Source organism: Trichomycterus rosablanca, chromosome 19 (assembly GCF_030014385.1).
Source record: "Trichomycterus rosablanca isolate fTriRos1 chromosome 19, fTriRos1.hap1, whole genome shotgun sequence".
Taxonomy (NCBI): domain Eukaryota; kingdom Metazoa; phylum Chordata; class Actinopteri; order Siluriformes; family Trichomycteridae; genus Trichomycterus; species Trichomycterus rosablanca.
The window spans coordinates 25,807,899-25,828,651 of NC_086006.1; the positions used below are offsets into that span (position 1 = coordinate 25,807,899).

A 20,753-nucleotide genomic window follows, 5' to 3' on the forward strand; every position below is an offset into this window, starting at 1 on the left:
GAGGGATTCGAACCATATCAAGTATTTGGACACCTCATCATAAGCTTGTTGGACATTATCCAACACTGGCGCCCCGTCCAGGGTGTTACTGTGTGCCTTGTGCCCATTGAAAAGCTGGGATAGGCTCCAGCACCTCCTCGCGACCCTGATTGGATAATTGGTTAAGAAAGTGAGTGAGTGAGTGAGTGAGTGATTTATTACACCTGTTAGCAAATGTTGAGGTTGAAACACCTAAATTTAGAAATTCAAAGTGGTGTCCCAATACCTTTGACCATATAGTGTGTATTAGGAAGGCTGGACATCAATCCACACAGGTTCTTACAGCTCGTGCATCATTCGCTTTATTTATTAATACAAAACTCACAGATTTGGGGACACAAACGTTTTATCCAGGAGGACGATCTCTTCCGAGGTGAGGTGGGGTGGGGTGGGGTGGGGTACAACAGGGGGGCTGGACATTCAATCTGAGCTCAAAAAACTAAACTAAAAAAGAACAAACTGCGATGGTCCAGAGACGGCACATTGATGTAAACCAGTCAGTGATCTGATTGGCTCAAAAGCCCTCCAGGAGATCCAGGATCCTTTTCTGCTCGCTCAGCCGGAACTCCTCGCTCTTGCCGTCACCGATACTCTCGGAGTACTCTGGAAAACAAGCAAATAAATAAATATTTAATACAGTCAGCAAACTATCAGCGTTATGGTGAGGTGTTGTTTGTTGTAATATTTACATTAATCCTATAATGGTCTCACCAGGAATATAATGTTATAAAATTATTTCTTTGCATTTCTTAGTTTCTTTGGAGAATTCCAACAACAAACAGTTAATATATTTTTGTACTAGTGCACACAGTGTTTATTAACAAGCCTCTAACTAACAGCTGAGATCACAAAACTGATGCAAGGTTAGAAAGGCTGTTTTCTTAAAACCATCAGCCATAACATTAGAACCACCTCCTTGTTTCTACACTCACTGTCCATGTTATCAGCTCCACTTACCATATAGAAGCACTTTGTAGTTCTACAATTACTGACTGTAGTTTCTCTACATGCTTTGTTAGCCCCCTTTCACCCTGTTCTTCAATGGTCAGGACCCCCACAGGACCACCACAGAGCAGGTATTATTTAGGTGGTGGATCATTCTCAGCACTGCAGTAACACTGACATGGTGGTGGTGTGTTAGTGTGTGTTGTGCTGGTATGAGTGGATCAGACACAGCAGCGCTGCTGGAGTTTTTAAACACCTCACTGTCACTGCTGGACTGAGAATAGTCCACCAACCAAAAATATATCCAGCCGACAGCGCCCCGTGGGCAGCGTCCTGTGACCACTAATGAAGATCTCAAAGATGACCGACTCAAACAGCAGCAATAGATGAGCGATCGTCTCTGACTTTACATCTACAAGGTGGACCAACTAGGTAGGAGTGTCTAATAGAGTGGACAGTGAGTGGACACGGTTTTTAAAAACTCCAGCAGCGCTGCTGTGTCTGATCCACTCATACCAGCACAACACACACTAACACACCACCACCATGTCAGTGTCACTGCAGTGCTGAGAATGATCCACCACCTACATAATACCTTTTTTTAAATACCGTGTCCACTCACTGTCCACTCTATTAGACACTCCTACCTAGTTGGTCCACCTTGTAGATGTAAAGTCAGAGACGATCGCTCATCTATTGCTGCTGTTTGAGTCGGTCATCTTTGAGATCTTCATTAGTGGTCACAGGACGCTGCCCACAGGGCGCTGTTGGGTCAGTGATTCACCCCACAACATGCTGCTTGATGAAACCCAGCCTGAGAAAAGTGATGAGCCTGGGGGGCGGGTAATGATAAGGGAACAGCTTCAAATTTTAGAATGGAGAGAACACTGTGTGCTATATGGCTGAACGTTTGTTTGGATTTTAACGCCATGTTTAACACATTTATTGTGTCATTTTATGGCATGATCGGCATTATGTTCCAGTCTGCTTATTGTATCCAGTCTGTACATTGTGGGTCTGCAATAAAATAAAGATTAAAAAAAAAGAAAAGAAAAAAAATGCAGCTATACGGCATGAAAAGAAAGAAACTGAGAGAAAAAGGCAGCGAGGTTTGAGTGGCGTGTTATTCGCAGGGTGTATAAATAGAGGTAAGGAGGATAATCCGTCAGAGCTCGGAGGTGCTGGAAGCTGAAACCTGATGTATCCTGTATTCATACACAGCGCTCACAGCAACTCCACACAATTACTGACTGATCACACCGGCGACAGCACCACGGCCGTCTACGCCGAGCCCTCGTCAAAGTCTGCTGCGTTTATTTAAAAGGAAATCCCGCAGTGCGAGGCTGGGAGTGAATCTCCTGCTGTGAGTTTCCACTAAATCCGCCAAAAAGACCTTTTGCTTCTTAAAAGCTAATTAATTTCTAATCTATGCAGCAGCAGAGTGGTTTTATTATAGAGAACATTGATTTGGAACGACGAGGGATGTTCACTTAAATTTTACAGGGTATTTATTTGTATATATTTATTAGGATTTTAACATCACTTTGGTTACATTCATGACAGGACAGATTCACCTCACTTGCATGTTTTTGCAAACCACCTCGTTGTTTCTACACTCACTGTCCATTTTATCAGCTCAACTTACCATATAGAAGCACTTTGTAGTTCTACAATTACTGACTGTAGTCCATATTGTCCTCTACATGCTTTGTTAGCCCCCTTTCATGCTGTTCTTCAATGGTCAGGACCCCCACAGAGCAGGTATTATTTAGGTGGTGGATCATTCTCAGCACTGCAGTGACACTGACATGGTGGTGGTGTGTTAGTGTGTGTTGTGCTGGTATGAGTGGATCAGACACAGCAGTGCTGCTGGAGTTTTTAAATACCGTGTCCACTCACTGTCCACTCTATTAGACACTCCTACCTAGTTGGTTCACCTTGTAGATGTAAAGTCAGAGACGATCGCTCATCTATTGCTGCTGTTTGAGTCGGTCATCTTCTAGACCTTCATCAGTGGTCACAGGACGCTGCCCACGGGGCGCTGTTGGCTGGATGTTTTTGGTTGGTGGACTATTCTCAGTCCAGCAGTGACAGTGAGGTGTTTGAAAAACTCCAGCAGCACTGCTGTGTCTGATCCACTGATACACTCATACCAGCACAACACACACTAACACAGCACCACCATGTCAGTGTCACCGCAGTGCTGAGAATGATCCACCACCTAAATAATACCTACTCTGTGGTGGTCCTGTGGTGGTCCTGACCATTGAAGAACTGCATGAAAGTATAACAAAGTATGTAGAGAAACAGATGGACTACAGTCAGTAATTGTAGAACTACAAAGTGCTTCTATATGGTAAGTGGAGCTGAAAAATGGACAGAGTGTAGAAACAAGGAGGTGGTTTTAATGTTATGGCTGATCGGTGTATCTGTAAATCTGCTAGCAGCCTTTTAGATATCGGCCAATTCAGTTCATCTGAGCACTTAGAGAATCCGATAAGGGCCGAAATTCAATAATAAAATAATATTAGTCTGCACAGAAATGTAAAATATACTCAATAAACCCAGACTGAAGGTTCTGAGAGGTGTGTGGTCTTCAGCGGGCGGTGCGGCAGGATACGATTACACCAGAACCAGCGGTCAAGAGCAAAACAGTAAGAAAATAAAACAGCAGTCAGGGGGTGGATTTGATGGGCCAGTGATTCACCCCACAACATGCTGCTTGATGAAATCCAGGCTGAGAAAGCTAGCAATCAGGGCTCGTAGTAATAGGGGTACAGCTTAAAATTTTTAGGATCGAGAGAACCCTGTATGCTATATGGCCGAAAGTATGTGGACGCACCTTCGAAATATTAAATCCAGATGCTAAGATGTATAAACAGTCAATTATATAAATGAAGAACATGCTTTCAGTTTTGGTGCAACAGTTTGCACCCACATGCACAAAGCAAGCTCCATATCTAAATCAAAGACATGGTGGGATGAGCCGTGGGTGGAGAAACTCCAGTGGTCTGGACAGTCCTTACCACAGCCTCAATAAACACTTATAGGTGACCCAGGCCATCTTGTCTAATATTAATAAACAAAGTGAAGAGTAGGGGCTGTTCTAGCTGCAAAGGTTGGGTTTAAGGAGGTCTAACAATCGTATAGTCAGGAAGGACAGACTTTAAACCATGTAGTGTATATGTAAGTGGACACTCAAATCCAAATATCACATCCATAAGCACTTAGATTTAACGTTTTTCATTCGTATAGTGTATGAAATAAGAGGTGCGGCGACATGCAGTATGAGGCGGTTCTAGCAATCATATGGTAAATACGTTAGTGTAACATGTTTCTGACTATGTTTAATGTGTGTTTATGCATTGAGTGCATTTTGTCCCTTCGCGGATTCCACAGTCGATGTAAAAGTGTGCTTCTCTACACACGTGATCATCTCTGTGCTGCGCCTCAAAAGAACAAGCCAGTAAATTATAATGCTCCTGACAGTTTGTCTAAGTACAGTTTCTTTCTTTCTTTATAAACTCAGCAAACTCTGAAGATTACACTCGCAAACGTCCAAGATGTCAAAGTGTAAAGCAGCTAAAAACAGTGCTTCACTTCCCACCCGAGACACAGTTAATCATGTCTGTATGATAACAACGTTAGGGATTCCAACCCTGTATCCCAACGATAGTGGGTAGTGATATTTCCAATATTTCTTAATGTAAATACGGTAACAAAATAACAACAATTATATTTAGAGAATAACTTTCTTCTATTTTGTTGTATAACTTAAATAAATACAACAAAATAGAAGGTTCCTTTGTGTAATTTTGTGCAATGTTATGTTTTGTTAATTGATCTGAAACAATTCAGTGTGGCAATAACTGTGCTTCTCTACACACGTGATCATCTCTGTGCTGTGCTTCATAAGAACAAGCCAGTAAAGTATTATGCTCCTGATAGTTGGTCTATGTACAGTTTATTTACTCCTGTATAAACTCAGCAAACTCTAATGACGCTCGGTTACACTAGCCTAGCAATCGGTTAGTCAAAATGTCCAAGATGTCAAGGTCTAAAGCAGAACTCAGGTAACTGAGTTTGGAAAACTCCCAACCAATACTTACTTGAGGGTTATTTTAAGTATTAGTAATAAAAACTGTAAAAAAAAAAAAAAAAAAAAAAAAAAATTTTGAAACTGTAATTTTAACTGTTGTAATCGAAAGAACTGTTATTGAGAGTAGCTCAACTTCAGAGGCCGTGTTTCTAATCTGACGTGTTCGGATCCAGAGGAAACCTCACCGCTCCCCGCTGGCTTCACTTCGCTCCTGGCACTTTTGGCAAACTAAACCTCTGACTCTGATCCTCCAACTCGGCTAATCTCGGCTCAAAGACGAGGGCAGTGGCGCTCTAGCGCTGCTCTGTACTGAGCTCGGTCCTGGCAGAGCTTCGTCCCCACAGGGCCGCTCAAGGCCACAGCTGCTACCAACCGGCAGCAGAAAATTTCAATTTATTACCGAGGTGGCAGCGAATCCATGACGAGACGCCCACACACACAAGCTGCTGCCTTCAAAAAATAAAAGAAAATAAATAAATAAAATCGCCCTTCACTCCAATAGTTCTTATTTAAACTTCTTGGAAATTGAATAGTACATTATATAGGTGGTGTGAAATGTTGCTTTGTATCCCCTACATTTGTGAAGGACACATTCTGAAGCAGCTTCATGTTTTCATCTGTACAGTCGTTCTATTTCACTGCACAGTGGAAAAGGAAGCTCAGAAAACATTTTCGATGCCTATCGATGCATTAATTGTTCAATAAATGTGCCAAAAAGGTTTTACAACACACTCTCAGACTTGATTAATAAAAGCCAGTATTTACTAGAATAGAGTTGCAGGGGGGGCAGCACAGTGGCTCGGTGGGTAGCACTGTCGCCTCACAGCAAGATGGTCCTGGGTTCGATCCCCAGGCGGGGCGGTCTGGGTCCTTTCTGTGTGGAGTTTGCATGTTCTCCCCGTGTCTGCGTGGGTTTCCTCCGGGAGCTCCAGTTTCCTCCCACAGTCCAAAAACATGCAGTCAGGTTAATTGGAGACACTAAATTGGCCTATAGGTGAATGTGTGTGTGTGTGTGTGTTTGCCCTGCAATGGACTGGCCAAAAGTCCTGTTGCAGGACGACCCAAAATCAGCAGGAACAACAGTCCCTTGTCTCAGCTTGCCAAGCTTTTGGATACACGCACCCATTTTTAAACCCATTTTCTTATGCATTTACGACCAAACGTATTCGGACGCCACCGACTGCAGGACCAAAAGTATTCGGACGCCTAGCCCTGGTGAACTGCAATCACACTTGCATTTTTTTTTCTATTTCATTTATGCATTTCCTCCCAATTTAGTGTAGTCAGTTTGTCTTCCGCTGCTGGGGGATCCAGTCATGTCTGTATGATAGCACTGTTAGTGATTTGAACCCTTTATCCCAACAATAGTGGGTAGTGAGATTTCTGATATTTCTAAACGTAAAGTCTATCTATGTCCTCGGCTGCTCCCGCTAGGGGTCGCGGGCGGATCGTGAGCCGCATTATGATTTGGCACAGTTTTTTTTTTTTACGCCGGATGCCCTTCCTGACACGACCCTCCCTATTTATCCGGGCTTGGGACCGGCACTACAATGCACTGGGGTTTATGCATCCTAGTGGCCAGGTACCTAGAGGACAATTCAGTGTCTCCAATTAGCCTGGCTGCTTGTTTTTGGACTGTGGGAGGAAACCGGAGCACCAGGAGGAAACCCACGCAGACACGGGGAGAACACGCAAACTCCACACAGAAAGGGACCCAGACCGCCCCACCTGGGTATCGAACCCAGGACCTTCTTGCAGTGAGAAGACAGTTCTACCCACTGAGCCACCGTGCCGCCTCTTTCTAAACTTAAGTATGGTCACAAAATAACAACGATTATCTTTAGAATGTAACTTCCTGTGCAATATTACTATAATTTTAATGATTCAGTGTGAGAATCACATTAAAACGAAGGTAATTAGAAGGTAATTTTTCCCCACCACTGTAGTGCACCACACTGATCTGGATGCGAACACAACCGTTCTCTCTTCGCTCAGACAGCCATTGTGGAACCAGCCAGCAGTTTAACCAGTGCACAGATTGGAGCTTTGCGTCCTCATTCATCATTTATGAGCGGCCAGACTGAGCGCGCTCAGTGCAGCAAGATCAGGGCTTTGGAGAACGCCAGCTCGAACCGGGACCGAGTTTATTCAAGAGTTTTAGAGTTTTGGGTCTTGTGTGGACTGACTCTAGATTCTGACTTGTTGGATTAACACCACACATTCACTACATGGACAAAAGTATTAGGACTCCACTTCTTATTATTGAATTAATGTGTTTTAGCCACAACAGTTACTAATCAATAATACTGTATAAAGGAAATAATATGCTTCCAACTTTAAAGAAACAGTTTAGGGAAGGTCCTTCACTGTTCCAGTATGGCTGAGCCCCTGAGCACAAAGCAAGCTCTATAAAGATGTGAAGAAAAGTTCAATTTAAACTAAAGAAACTCCAGTGTCCTGCACAAAGCCCTGACCTCAGCCCCACTCAACAACTCTGGAATGAACCGGAACATCAACTGAGGCTTTCACAGGACACAATCAGAGATCAGAGCACAAATTTCCACAGACATACTACAAAGTCTACTACAAAGAGAAGCGTACACAGAATGGCTCAGTGGCTGTTGTTCTAACTGAAAAGATCACCTGATTTTAATACCTTTTGCGATTAGGTGTCCAAATACTTTTGTCCATATAGTCTAGCATGGATGCAGTTTAAAAAGGTGGCCTGACCTACACAGCACGGCTGTTGTTTCACCTTTTCGTCCACTTCTTTAATTAGATGGTTTCGTACGCTTGTCTCGACTGGTTTCAAACGCATTGGACAATTCTAACCATACTGATGCACCTCACAAAGAGATTCTGAGAAGTATTTATCTGTCATCCTGAAACTGAGCTGAAAAAATAACACTCTAACTACGTTACTGGAAGGGACCAGGCACAACGAGGGGTCTCGGGCTCACCTCTCATGATGTGGCGCACGGTCTTGACTGATCCACCCCTCAGGTTTAGGATTTGATGAACCCTCTGGTGCAGCTGTGAGAGACAGAGAGAGAAACGGGCGGGGTCACAATCCACAGAAACACAACACCAGAAACTGATAAATAAATACACCCAATCCAGGCGATCTGCCACCTCCACCTCCACGTCACCCATCGATCGCTTCTTTTCACCCGTCAGGGGCGGGATCTCACAGAGCGCAGTATCATGTGCGAAGAGCCATGCACTGCCATTTGTGATTAGACCACTGAACCCCCAAGCAGGTGCCTCAAACAATTCGACACTGTGGCTTGTATACAGCTTTTTGATACACACACCCACCACGCCCGTTTTTATACCCATTTTTGCCCTAATTACTTCCATTCATTTCTTGAATTTCGAGATATCGACGCCGTTCCAACTCTAAATCCTCTGTCACTTCGGTGACAATCCTGTGTTACAATCCTTGATGACACTTCGGCTTGTATACAGCTTTTGGATAAGAGCACCCGCTCACCTGCCACGCCCGTTTTTATACCCATTTTGTGCCCCATTCATTTATTTATTTATTTTTTCCTGGAGGAAAACCACGCAGACACGGGGAGAACATGCAAACTCCACACAGAAAGGACCCGGATTGCTCCACCTGGGGATCGAACCCAGAACCTTCTTGCTGTGAGGCAACAGTGCTACCCACTAAGCCAACGTGCCACCCCGTGCCCCATTTACTTCCATTCATTTTTTAAAAAGCAGGTTGATCTACTGAACTTCTGCATTCAGTATTCGGACATCTACCACTATTGAGCTGCAATCACACTCCCTAATTATATTTTATCTGCTTTATCCTGGTCAGGGTCACGGTGGGTCTAATTTCCCCGAAACCAACCGGGACACCAATCCATCACGGTGCTTCACTAACCCCCCAGACACAGCCAACCATGTCTGTATGATGGCACCGCTAGGGATTTGAACCCTGTATCACAACAACAGTGTGTAGCCATATTTTGTTATTTCTAAATGTAAATACAGTAACAAAATAATCAATAAATAACTGAATGAAAAAACTGAAAAGGCGTCTCTGATGGTACCTGTGGGATTCCTGCCTTGCTGATCTCCACCATGATGTAGCAGAGGAGCTGCAGAACGAAGAGTCCAGCGTCTAAACGCCGCAGATAAAACTCGTCCTCCATGCCGTCGTCCAGGATCTCTCCCCGCCGCACCATGTCCTGGAAGCACAATTTCCGATTGCTTGTTATTGCATTCTCGAAACACTGAATGACTTCAGATCATTAAAGGGACCACGGCACTCTGTATACAACATGATTTCATTTAAGAATTTAAAGATCTAAGAATTTAGATATGCCCTCTTCTCGGGAGTGTAGGATGATGTAAAATGCGTCTGTGTAGAGAGAGAGTTTTCAGACAGACCCCTGATGTTATTTAAAATGGACCAGAGGATCCAATTCTATTCACAATGTTTTCGGACAGAAGAATTAAAAGTTTTTGAAATATAAGGGTCTGAATTATGTTTGGCGATAAGCAAATGCAGAATTTCATAGTGAGAACATCAACCAAGTCAAATTTGGCTGTGATGATTTAAGGAAACGATTGCTTTTTCACAATGGTGATGTGTGTGTTTGGATGACTTGTGTTTTTTAGTTTCATTCCTGTAATGTGATGTGTTTTATGACCAGAGACATCCATGTTCTCCATTAGAAAGCTCTAGAAGCTAGAAATGCACGAACGCACCTGACGTCCAAGCACTTTTTTATGCTTCGAGATGGAATGGAGTTAGCCGAGGCGCTACCGATTACAGTGTGTATCAGTCCTATTAAGACGTTATTGCTATCGAGGACTCTCGTACTGAAACACACACCTGCACCAGCGCTCATCAATCTTCGGCACTTCGGCCCTCACGTCAATATCTTCACGCTGTCAATATTCTCTAAACTGGAATTCATCACGGTTAGAGAACTCGCAGCTGCTAAAAATCAAAGCAAATGCAACACGAACCTCGCCACCATCTCAATCACCTCACGCTACTGTGGATCCTAACAAAACAAGCTGTTTTCTATGCCCCCTGCCATCAGTAATTATCTTTTGATTTAAGGTTTTACGGTTGTTTTTAAGTCTGGGGTGATGTAAAGTTTGCGTGACTGTATCTCAGTCCTGCTATCAGCCAGCCAGATGGCTACATGATGGACACACGATTGGGACAACGGCTGAAACAGGTCCTTGAACCTGGAGCTGATGTCGTCACTGCTGATCGGCCCTGACCAGGTGAAAAGAAGTGATCTCCTGCATGTCAGAGGGGCGGGTGATAGTCTCGCCCTCTTCGAGGAGTAGTACTGCATCCTTTTGCATAGGACTGTGTGTAACTATTCACCGTGCTCTACAACACGATGGGATCAGGGCTACAAAGGCTCCACGTTCACCCGCTCTCCAGCAGCGCCGGCGTTATTTCGTGGAGCAACGGGGGAACATGACGGGCGGTAAATCTGTGTTCCGTAATTGTGCCGACTGACACCGGCCCCCTCCGGGAAGCGGCAACTTCTAAGAGGAAATATCGTGGGTGTGAGCAGGAGCCACTGGAGCGTGGCGTAGGAAACAAGGTGCATGCTGGGAGGTGAACATAATGAGAGGAGAGACAGGAGAAGCCTGTCTGCTGTCCTCTAATGAACCAGTCCTGCATGTTGGGAGAAGAAAGTGAAGGACTTGATCTGACGTGTCATGTGTAGTGCTGTTGGATCTTTGGATCTTTTTTCTTCAGTAAACGTCTCATATTTTGTTCAATGTTAACTGGCTGTGTATAAAAAGTAACTACCTCAAAACATAATCAACCAATTAACCAAATGCCATTTATAATTGGTTTAAACTAGACTAGGTTTGATCCTAGCAGTCATGATAACCATCACTTCAACAGAAGCTTTTCAGCGATATAAAGGAGCTACAATGTGAAGGTTTTTGAAATTGAAAGTAATTACTAATGCTCTGGGACTTCAGCGAACAACAGTGAGAGGCATTATCCTTCAACAGAGAAGGGTAAATCTCTCCAGAAGTGACCGGTCTACCAACATTTTTCCACCAGCGCATAAACGAGCGCATGGATGTCACAAAGAATTTTATGTTTTATTTATTTATTAGGATTTTAACCTCACTTGCACGTCTTTGGACTGTGGTAGGAAACCCACACAGACACAGGGAGAACATGCAAACTTCACACAGAAATTACCGCGACTGCTCCACCTGGGGATCAAACCCAGGACCTTCTTGCTGTGAGGCGACAGTGCTACCCACTGAGCCACCGTGCCGCCCCGTCACAAAGAAGACATAAAAAAAAGGAAAAACAAATATCTAAGGAAGTGCAGGCTTTACTGACCCCAGAACAGCTGAAAAGAGACAGAATTAGGTTTTAGGAAACCCACACAGACACGGGGAGAACATGCAAACTCCACACAGAAAGGACCCGGACCGCTCCACCTGGGGATCGAACCCAGGACCTTTTTGCTGTGAGGCGACAGTGCTCCCACTTAGATCAATAAAGGAATCTTATCTTATCTTAAACACGACTGCAAACTATGGTTCTGACAAACTCAAATACACTACATGCTCAAAAGTATTTGGACACCTGACCATGAGCTCGTTGGACGTCCTCTTTCAAAAACAAATGGTATTAAAAGTGAGTGACCTCTATGTGATATTTTTAGCTAGAAGGACAGCCAATCGTCTTAGAAAAGGCACAATAATGCTAGAACAGGAAAGAGCCTTCCCTAAACTGGTTATATAACTGATTTATTACACCTATAAGCAATTGCTCTGTCTGAAACACATGAATTAAAATATTAGAAGGGGTGAACCAATACATTTGTCTATACAGTGTATAAGAATAAAATCATACTTTTATTTTAATCACTTCTCCTGCTTTAATCGATGCAGGAGGTTTTTGCTTGAGCGTCTAATGAGCCTCTGAAATCTGAATAGTTGCATGAAGCTCGTGTGGCAAACCCCCAGGACCTGCGAATGTTCCCCGCTTATTACAGAGAGAGAGAAAAAAGTGCCTGGACGAGTCAATTACGGGCAGCGCAGCCTGAGGGAAAGCGGGAGGGGTGTTTAGTGCTTCTGTGCCGGGGTCACTCAGGTGTTTAATATGACGGTTGGGAAACGTAATAGTGCTGCGCTTTGTTCTCTCGCTGAGTCTGAATGAACCGTCAGCACTTTCTCTACAAACTAAAAATAAATAAATATTAAAAAAATTTTTTTTAAAAAAAAAGCAAAAACTGAACCCTGGCTGGGGTGTGATGCTCCACTGCAGAGGACCTACAGCAGGGCAGGAGGCGACTGATTCACTCGGAGCATCCGCAGTACAGACACGGGGGGAAACAAACCGAGTTCTTATAGAAACACCAATCTGTAGCTACATCTGTACGTCTCTAAAGAGACACACAAGTTCAGCAAACTAGTCCTGTTTATTGTTTATTTTTTCAAATTCTTCATTTTCATTTGATTTCATCAACCGCTTTATCGTGGTCAATGTCACAGCAATGATAATAATCATAACATTAATAAAATACACCGACCAGGCATTATGACCACTGACAGGTGAAGTGAATAACACTGATTATCTCTTCATCACGGCACCTGTTAGTGGGGGGGATATATTAGGCAGCAAGTGAACATTTTATCCTCAAAGTTGATGTTAGAAGCAGGAAAAATGGGCGAGCGTGAGGATCTGAGCGAGTTTGACGAGGGCCAGAGTGTGATGGTTAGACGACTGGGTCAGAGCATCTCCAAAACTGCAGCTCTTGTGGGGTGTGTCCCGGTCTGCAGTGGTCAGTATCTATCAAAAGTGGTCCAAGGAAAGAACAGTGGTAAACCGGCGACAGGGTCATGGGCGACCAAGGCTCATTGATGCACGTGGGAGGATGCGAAGGCGCATCCCAACAGACGAGCTGCTGTAGCTCAAACTGCTGAAGAGGTTCATGCTGGTTCTGATAGAAAGGTGTCAGAATACACAGATCATCACAGTTGCAGGGCTGTTTGGGCAGCAAAAGAGGGACCAACACAATATTAGGTAGGTGTTCATAATGTTATGTCTGATCGGTGTACCTCCAAGCTACGTACAAGGATTCAAAACCCATTTACACTGACGTTATATTATCGGAGATTATTTTTATAGTTTTAATTTCTTTGATTTATTTGAGCATTTTCCTCTCTCCCCCCCCCGAGTTAGTGCAGCCAATTAGTCGTCTGCTGCTGGGGATCCCGATTGCGTTCGAGGAGGATATATCTGCCTGCTCCACTCCCCCTTCGAAACCCCTTCTTTTTCGCTTCTTGCTAACCAGTGTCCTTGCACAATGTTTGAAGACCCCACCCACTTAGCCCGGCCTTTTCCTACCCAGCAGACTCGGTGGCCAATTTTGTCTGCTGCAAGCCCTGCCGGGTGTGCCTGCTAGATGGCACCAAACCGATGTGTAATAGCTTTAATTTTATAGAAATATGCTAAAACGTTAATCCTTCCAGAAACAAAACGTACAGTCTATAGAAATTAACGGCAGCTAATAAACAAACGCCTCACCCCTTGAATTCACCAGATCTATGGTGTGTAGGTCCAGGTCATTCATCGTTGCCGTGTGAAGCCCGAACGTGTACCGGTCAGTGTATTCACATGAGTTTTGATGGTGTACGTGAGTGTGTGTGAGTTTACATGTTTCTCTCCGTCGATCCTCTTGTCTGCGAGCTGAACAGCATCCAGGAATTTAAAATACAGCTCCATCAGTCGGTCCACCTGAGGAAAACACGACAAAATCAGATGTGTTCGCGAGTCAGTGCACGGCTTCTGTAATGTCCCAGCATTCCTAGTGGGTGGTTCGCTGGATAATTGCTAGGAATTTGTATTTATAAATATAGGCACCGATATTGTGCAATACGGCCTTGAACACTTGATCCATTGTGGTTCTTTTAAAAACGGTCAGACTGGATGGACTTGGCGGTCAAATCGTGAAACACCAGGTGAGTCCTCAGAAAGAAATAATTGTGCTCGAGACGCACAATAGCGGAAAACCGGACCAAAGCAGGAGCTGACGTGTGAGAGGATGAAACCGTGATATATAGGAAACCTCCCACCTGAAGCGACACTAAAAGGTGCAGGCGATTGTCAATCAAGAGAAACTGACAAATCAATCATCTGCACCTCCACGCCCCCTCTGCTGGCCAAAATCGACAAAGCAGAAGGACACAACTCTTAAGCCACGTTACAGACAGGTCGTTTACCTTCTCACAGTCATTCTCGGTGAATTTGCTCAGCAGGCGGCTTCTCTGCTGCCCCTTCAGGTTCCTCAGCATGGAAGACATGATGGAGCACACATGCTCTAGTGGAGAAAAGAGGAAAGGAAATAAGGACCGGGTGTTACTATGCATGTTATAGCAGGTCATTCTTACAACTGTGTTTGGACTCTCCAGTATGAATCTCAGCAGAGCTACCTGGCCTGACCTGGCCAGGCATCTACGCACACAGTTGGCTGTGACTGAGGGAGAGGAGGTAATACAGGGTCTATTTTTACTTTCGCTACGTATATGTGTATATATCCGATGATATGGGAGGGGGAGCATTAAATACTAGCTCTATATTACCACTATTATACTCATTCATACCTATATCTAATATTATATAGTTTATATTTAATATTTATCCCTATACATACCTATATATAGACCGATCAGCCATAACATTAAAACCACCTCCTTCTTTCTACACTCACTGTCCATTTTATCAGCTCCCCTTACCATATAGAAGCACTTTGTAGTTCTACAATTACTGACTGTAGTCCATCTGTTTCTCTGCATGATTTGTTAGCCCCCTTTCACCCTGTTCTTCAATGGTCAGGACCCCCACAGGACCACCACAGAGCAGGTATTATTTAGGTGGTGGATCATTCTCAGCACTGCAGTGACACTGACATGGTGGTGGTGTGTTAGTGTGTGTTGTGCTGGTATGAGTGGATCAGACACAGCAGCGCTGCTGGAGTTTTTAAATACCGTGTCCACTCACTGTCCACTCCTACCTGGTTGGTCCACCTTGTAGATGTAAAGTCAGAGACGATCGCTCATCTATTGCTGCTGTTTGAGTCGGTCATCTTCTAGACCTTCATCAGTGGTCACAGGACGCTGCCCACGGGGCGCTGTTGGCTGGATATTTTTGGTTGGTGGACTGTTCTCAGTCCAGCAGTGACAGTGAGGTGTTTAAAAACTCCAGCAGCGCTGCTGTGTCTGATCCTCTCATACCAGCACAACACACACTAACACACCACCACCATGTCAGTGTCACTGCAGTGCTGAGAATGATCCACCACCTAAATAATACCGGCTCTGTGGTGGTCCTGTGGGGGTCCTGACCATTGAAGAACAGCATGAAAGGGGGCTTACAAACCTACCACTACAGTCAGTAATTGTAGAACTACAAAGTGCTTCTATATGGTAAGTGGGGCTGATAAAATGGACAGTGAGTGTAGAAACAAGGAGGTGATTTTCTATAGGTTTGAATTTGGATCTCCAACAAGCTCATGTTCAGGTGAATTAAAATAATTCAGAACTATATAAGTGCAGTAAAATGTCCTGGTTCCTTTAACGCTGCCTTAAATTAATCAGCACACAACAGCGCACAGCGTCGCCTCATTACACCGCGTACGCTAGAAACGCATTGATTGGACGCACTAATCAGAGCAGGAAGCAGAGCGGCACTGCTAATTAGATTAGAGTACAGGAACAGGAAGTGCTCAGTCAGCACGTCTGATTTCCCTCAGGCCAGCCATGTGAAGTAAAAGAGAATATGGATTAAATATGGACATCAGGATGTCACAGGAGCTGGAATGGACTTCCTATTGCTTTATTATTCAAGTGTTGTTTAATGTAGGATCTATACACACATTCTTATGCCTAGTTCACACTACACGATTTTTGCCCAGATTTCGCTCGGTGACTGGTCGGCGCTAGATTTTCCGGCTCGGGAGCAACTCGGCGTTCACTCTGCGATCAAAACTCGGCTCTCGATCGCTAAGTGTGAACTGCCCAACAGCTCGACCCGACCGGCTCGCCGAGCGCTCGGCGACCGGATTGAGATATCTAGCATGTCAGATATCTGATCTGAGATGTCCGACTGGGAATGAGTGACATGTCGAACAGCCAATGAGAACGCAGGATACGGTGTGAGGGGAAACGCAGGAGAGGAAACAGGTGGGACAGACAGGGGGATAATATAGTTTATATCAGAATACACCGGCACACACACGTTTTACAATATTTCTGACCTGATCGTTCTCTACAAAACATAACACCAACACTGCATTGCAAAATTATTAATTAACCTCCAACTCACTATAGAACAATCCATACTGTTCGTGTTGCCAAATCCACTCAGATTCATTTATTTTTACTCCTTGATTTTACACTGCATATCAGCGCACAAACACTTTGATCGCTCGCTACTTGTTGACGTGCATTTTTGGACGTGGTTTAATTAAACTCCTCGTCACTTCTCGCGTGTGTTTTTGTAAAAAAAAAGAAAAAAAGAAAAAAAAAGGGAGACCAGAGAAGCTCGTCTGTGATTCCAGTTGGTGATAGATTGTGTAGTGTGAAAGCCCCTATCACCGATCAGTCGTGTAGTGTGAAATACACACCAACTGAAAGACTCCTGAGTGCAAAAGATTCAGTCATGTAGTGAGAACTGTACAGCGACCCGACAAATCAGAAAGTGTTGTAGTGTGAACTTGGCATTACTCACCACTTTATTAAAAAATTACATTAAAACCCTCCTGATATCAGATCGGTTGACTGGGGAGGCCACTGAAGCACAAACTCATTGTCTTGTTGGAAGTAGCAAATTAAGATAAAAGTAAATTTGTGTCCAGTCAGTTGATCTGAGTCCAATATCAGACGTGTCAGCAGTGCTATCGGTCCGTCGGGCGTCCACATTCAGACCAGACATGATTGGCTATGTCAGAGGAGGGTGGCCCAGACTCCTGGATGGTTTGGAGTCTTGTCTGTGCCCAGTGAATTAAGGAAACCAGACCCACCACGACCCTGACCAGCATGAAAATGAGACTAGAAATGAAATGCATCCTGGTCAGGTTTACAGTGAGCCTGGAGCCACCCAGCCAGAAACAACTCATTCATCTTCTCACACCCAGGAACAGTAGAGAGCAACCGATGTACTTTTTGCAGACACCAGGATCAAACCCAGGTACCAAAATGACCTGCTGCACCCCTGTGCACACGACCCTGTTTTCACTTTGATCAATTGCTTCTTCCATCAGAAAACACTGGGCACAAGGCAGGAATACCCTGGGCAGGGCACCAATCCATCTCAGGGCTATAACCACCCAAGAAATACCTAATCATGTCTGTTTAGCCACCTGACCGGCTGATAAGACATCCGGGTTCGAATCTCAGCGGTGGTGGGCTGGGGTAACAGACCGCTGTGTCACCCAAGCGCCCTATACGCCACTAACCAAAACTCAAAATCGTTCTACAGTGCACATTTGGTTCCTAAGTATGATTTATTAACCACTGCAGTGGGTAGCACTGTCGCCTCACAGCAAGAAGGTCCTGGGTTCGATTCCCAGGTGGAGCGGTCCGGGTCCTTTCTGTGTGGAGTTTGCATGTTCTCCCCGTGTCTGTGTGGGTTTCCTCCGGGATCTCCGGTTTCCTCATCAGTTCAAGTTTAATATCAAACACAGTCATGGACAATTTGGTGTCTCCAGTTCACCTCACTCGCATGTCTTTGGACTGTGGGAGGAAACCGGAGCAACCGGAGTAAACCCACACAGACACGGGGAGAACATGCAAACTCCACACAGAAAGAATCTGCTGTGAGACGACCCACCAAGCCACCGTGGCTATGTCTGAGGGGGGGGTGGGCGAGGCTCCTGGATGGTTTGGCGTCTCGTCTGTGCCCAGTCAATCAAGGAAACCAGACCCACCATGACCCTGACCAGAATGAAAATGAAAACAGAACTGAAATGTGTGTGTGTGAGTGTGTGTGTGTGGGGAGCGCCGCGGCACGAATATTAAACATGCTGGAAAATATCAGAGCCCCAATGACTGATGGGTGAGCTGGGAAATTAATCTGATTTCACACGGAGCTTTGAGCTACGAGTGGAAAACAGGGCTGAAAATCACCTAGCTGGTACTACGTGAGGATGTTCTCTCAGAGCTCAGCCCTGGGAAATAGAACCAGGAGTAAGAGGAGGAGGAGGAGGAAGAGCAACAGAGGCAATACGAATAAGAAGTACAAACAGACAGACAGACAGACGGAGGAGGAATAAAGAGAGATGCTGAAGCTGCAGGTCACCGTGGCAACAAGCAGAGAGCCCAATAATCGCAGGGAGAAAATGAAAGGACCCAACAAAAATAAGCTTAATAAAGATTAAGGATTAGGGCAGAAGTGCTGGGGTAATATGAGCACTGGAAAGCCGCTCATTAGCATCACGCCCTCATTTACTCACGCGGATGCCTCTGTTTACGCTCAGGCTCAGATGCTAAGCAACCGCCGGCTCCAGGTCCTCGTGAGCGACGTCTTACTCGCACAATGAAACCGATTCTGCTTCTGGAAGGTGTCGTGATTCTTTTTGAAAGCTTGAGTACATGTTAAGTAGCCAGTTAATCCTGATCAGGGTCACTGCACGTCAGGCAGCAGTATATCTCGGACAGGGCAACACAATTATCCATTCACTGACACCTAGGGGCATTTTAGAGCTGCCAGTCCACAGTTTGTACATTTGTGGGACACAAAGGTGAATGAAAGTATGATGGACCGCCAACCGGAGATCTTTCTGTCCTCAAGTCTCTGATCCACTCTACAGAACAAAGTCCACAGGCAATGATTTAAAAAGCGACCTCAATTTTCAGAGAGCCTTCTATCCTTAAGTCAAGAGCCAACCAAATACTTTCTGTCCTCAGCCAATCAGATACTTTCTGTCCTCAAGTCCAGAGCCAATCAGAGACCTTACTGTCCTCAAGTCCAGAGCCAATCAGATACTTTCTGTCCTCAAGTCCAGAGCCAACCAGATACTTTCTGTCCTCAAGTCCAGAGCCAATCAGATACTTTCTGTCCTCAAGTCCAGAGCCAATCAGAGACCTTACTGTCCTCAGGTCCAGGGCCAACCAGATACTTTCTGTCCTCAAGTCCAGAGCCAATCAGATACTTTCTGTCCTCAAGTCCAGAGCCAATCAGAGACCTTACTGTCCTCAGGTCCAGGGCCAACCAGATACTTTCTGTCCTCTAGTCCAGAGCCAATCAGAGACCTTACTGTCCTCGAGTCCAGAGCCAATCAGAGACTTTCTGTCCTCAAGTCCAGAGCCAATGAGATACTTTCTGTCCTCAAGTCTAGAGCCAATCAGACACCTTACTGTCCTCAAGTCCAGAGCCAATCAGATACTTTCTGTCCTCAAGTCCAGAGCCAATCAGATACTTTCTGTCCTCAAGTCCAGAGCCAATCAGATACTTTCTGTCCTCAAGTCCAGAGCCAATCAGATACTTTCTGTCCTCAAGTCCAGAGCCAATCAGAGACCTTACTGTCCTCAAGTCCAGAGCCAATCAGATACTTTCTGTCCTCAAGTCCAGAGCCAATCAGAGACCTTACTGTCCTCAAGTCCAGAGCCAATCAGATACTTTCTGTCCTCAAGTCCAGAGCCAATCAGATACTTTCTGTCCTCAAGTCTAGAGCCAATCAGATACTTTCTGTCCTCAAGTCTAGAGCCAATCAGATACTTTCTGTCCTCAAGTCTAGAGCCAATCAGATACTTTCTGTCCTCAAGTCCAGAGCCAATCAGATACTTTCTGTCCTCAAGTCCAGAGCCAACCAGATACTTTCTGTCCCCAGGTCCAGAGCCAACTAAATACTTTACATATTTAAACATGCAGACAACCAACCGGTCTTTACCCTCTAGTCCAAAGCCAATCAAATACTTCAAGTCCTGAGCAAACAGAGAGAATACTTCTTGTCCTCAAGTCCAGAGACAACTTAACGCTTTCCATCCTAAATCACAAAGCTTACCAGCTACTCTCTATCCTAAAGCACAGAGCCAATACAAAACATCTCACCCTTAAGCCCAAAAACAATTAGACATCCAATTCCAATCCTGAACCCAGAGCTAATTAAATACCTAAAGGTCAGAGCCAATCAAATGCTCTTAACACGTGAGCACCTTTTCATCCCGGTGCCAGAAACAATTATGATTCGTTCCATCCTCAACGATCAGATCCAATTCTTTCAACCATGGAGCTCTTTTCCATCACGTCACCTGAAATTAATCTGCTTCTTTTAATTCTTAAATCTATACCAATCCATTTTCACTAGATCTGGCAACACAATAAAAGAAGCTGAATGCAGATGCAGGAGTAACTGGAACGTGTGATTGATAACCTGGAGTGCAAGTGTACTGGACCGGTTCCTTCTCCTTCGAATAAGAAAATGAGCAAATCGTACAGCTAACAAGCAAAACAATCATTTATTTAATATAGAATTTATTTATCGATTTATTAAAAGCTTCTATCCTTAAGTCAAGAGCCAACCAAATACTTTCTGTCCTCAGCCAATCAGATACTTTCTGTCCTCAAGTCCAGAGCCAATCAGAGACCTTACTGTCCTCAAGTCCAGAGCCAATCAGATACTTTCTGTCCTCAAGTCCAGAGCCAACC

General features: G+C 44.6%; 1 protein-coding gene across 1 annotated transcript in view; it reads right to left on the minus strand.

Moving 5' to 3' along the window:
* Positions 1-325: 325 nt before the first annotated feature.
* The window catches only part of ctnnbl1 (catenin, beta like 1), a 40,178-nt gene continuing 19,750 nt past the window's right edge, over positions 326-20,753 (minus strand). The window contains exons 12-16 of the mRNA XM_063015292.1: positions 14,330-14,427; positions 13,764-13,844; positions 9,148-9,285; positions 8,044-8,116; positions 326-642 (exon numbers count right to left, since the gene is read on the minus strand). Of these exons, the coding sequence (XP_062871362.1) occupies positions 554-642; positions 8,044-8,116; positions 9,148-9,285; positions 13,764-13,844; positions 14,330-14,427 (479 nt within the window). The 3' untranslated portion in view covers positions 326-553. The remainder of the gene's footprint in view (positions 643-8,043; positions 8,117-9,147; positions 9,286-13,763; positions 13,845-14,329; positions 14,428-20,753) is intronic.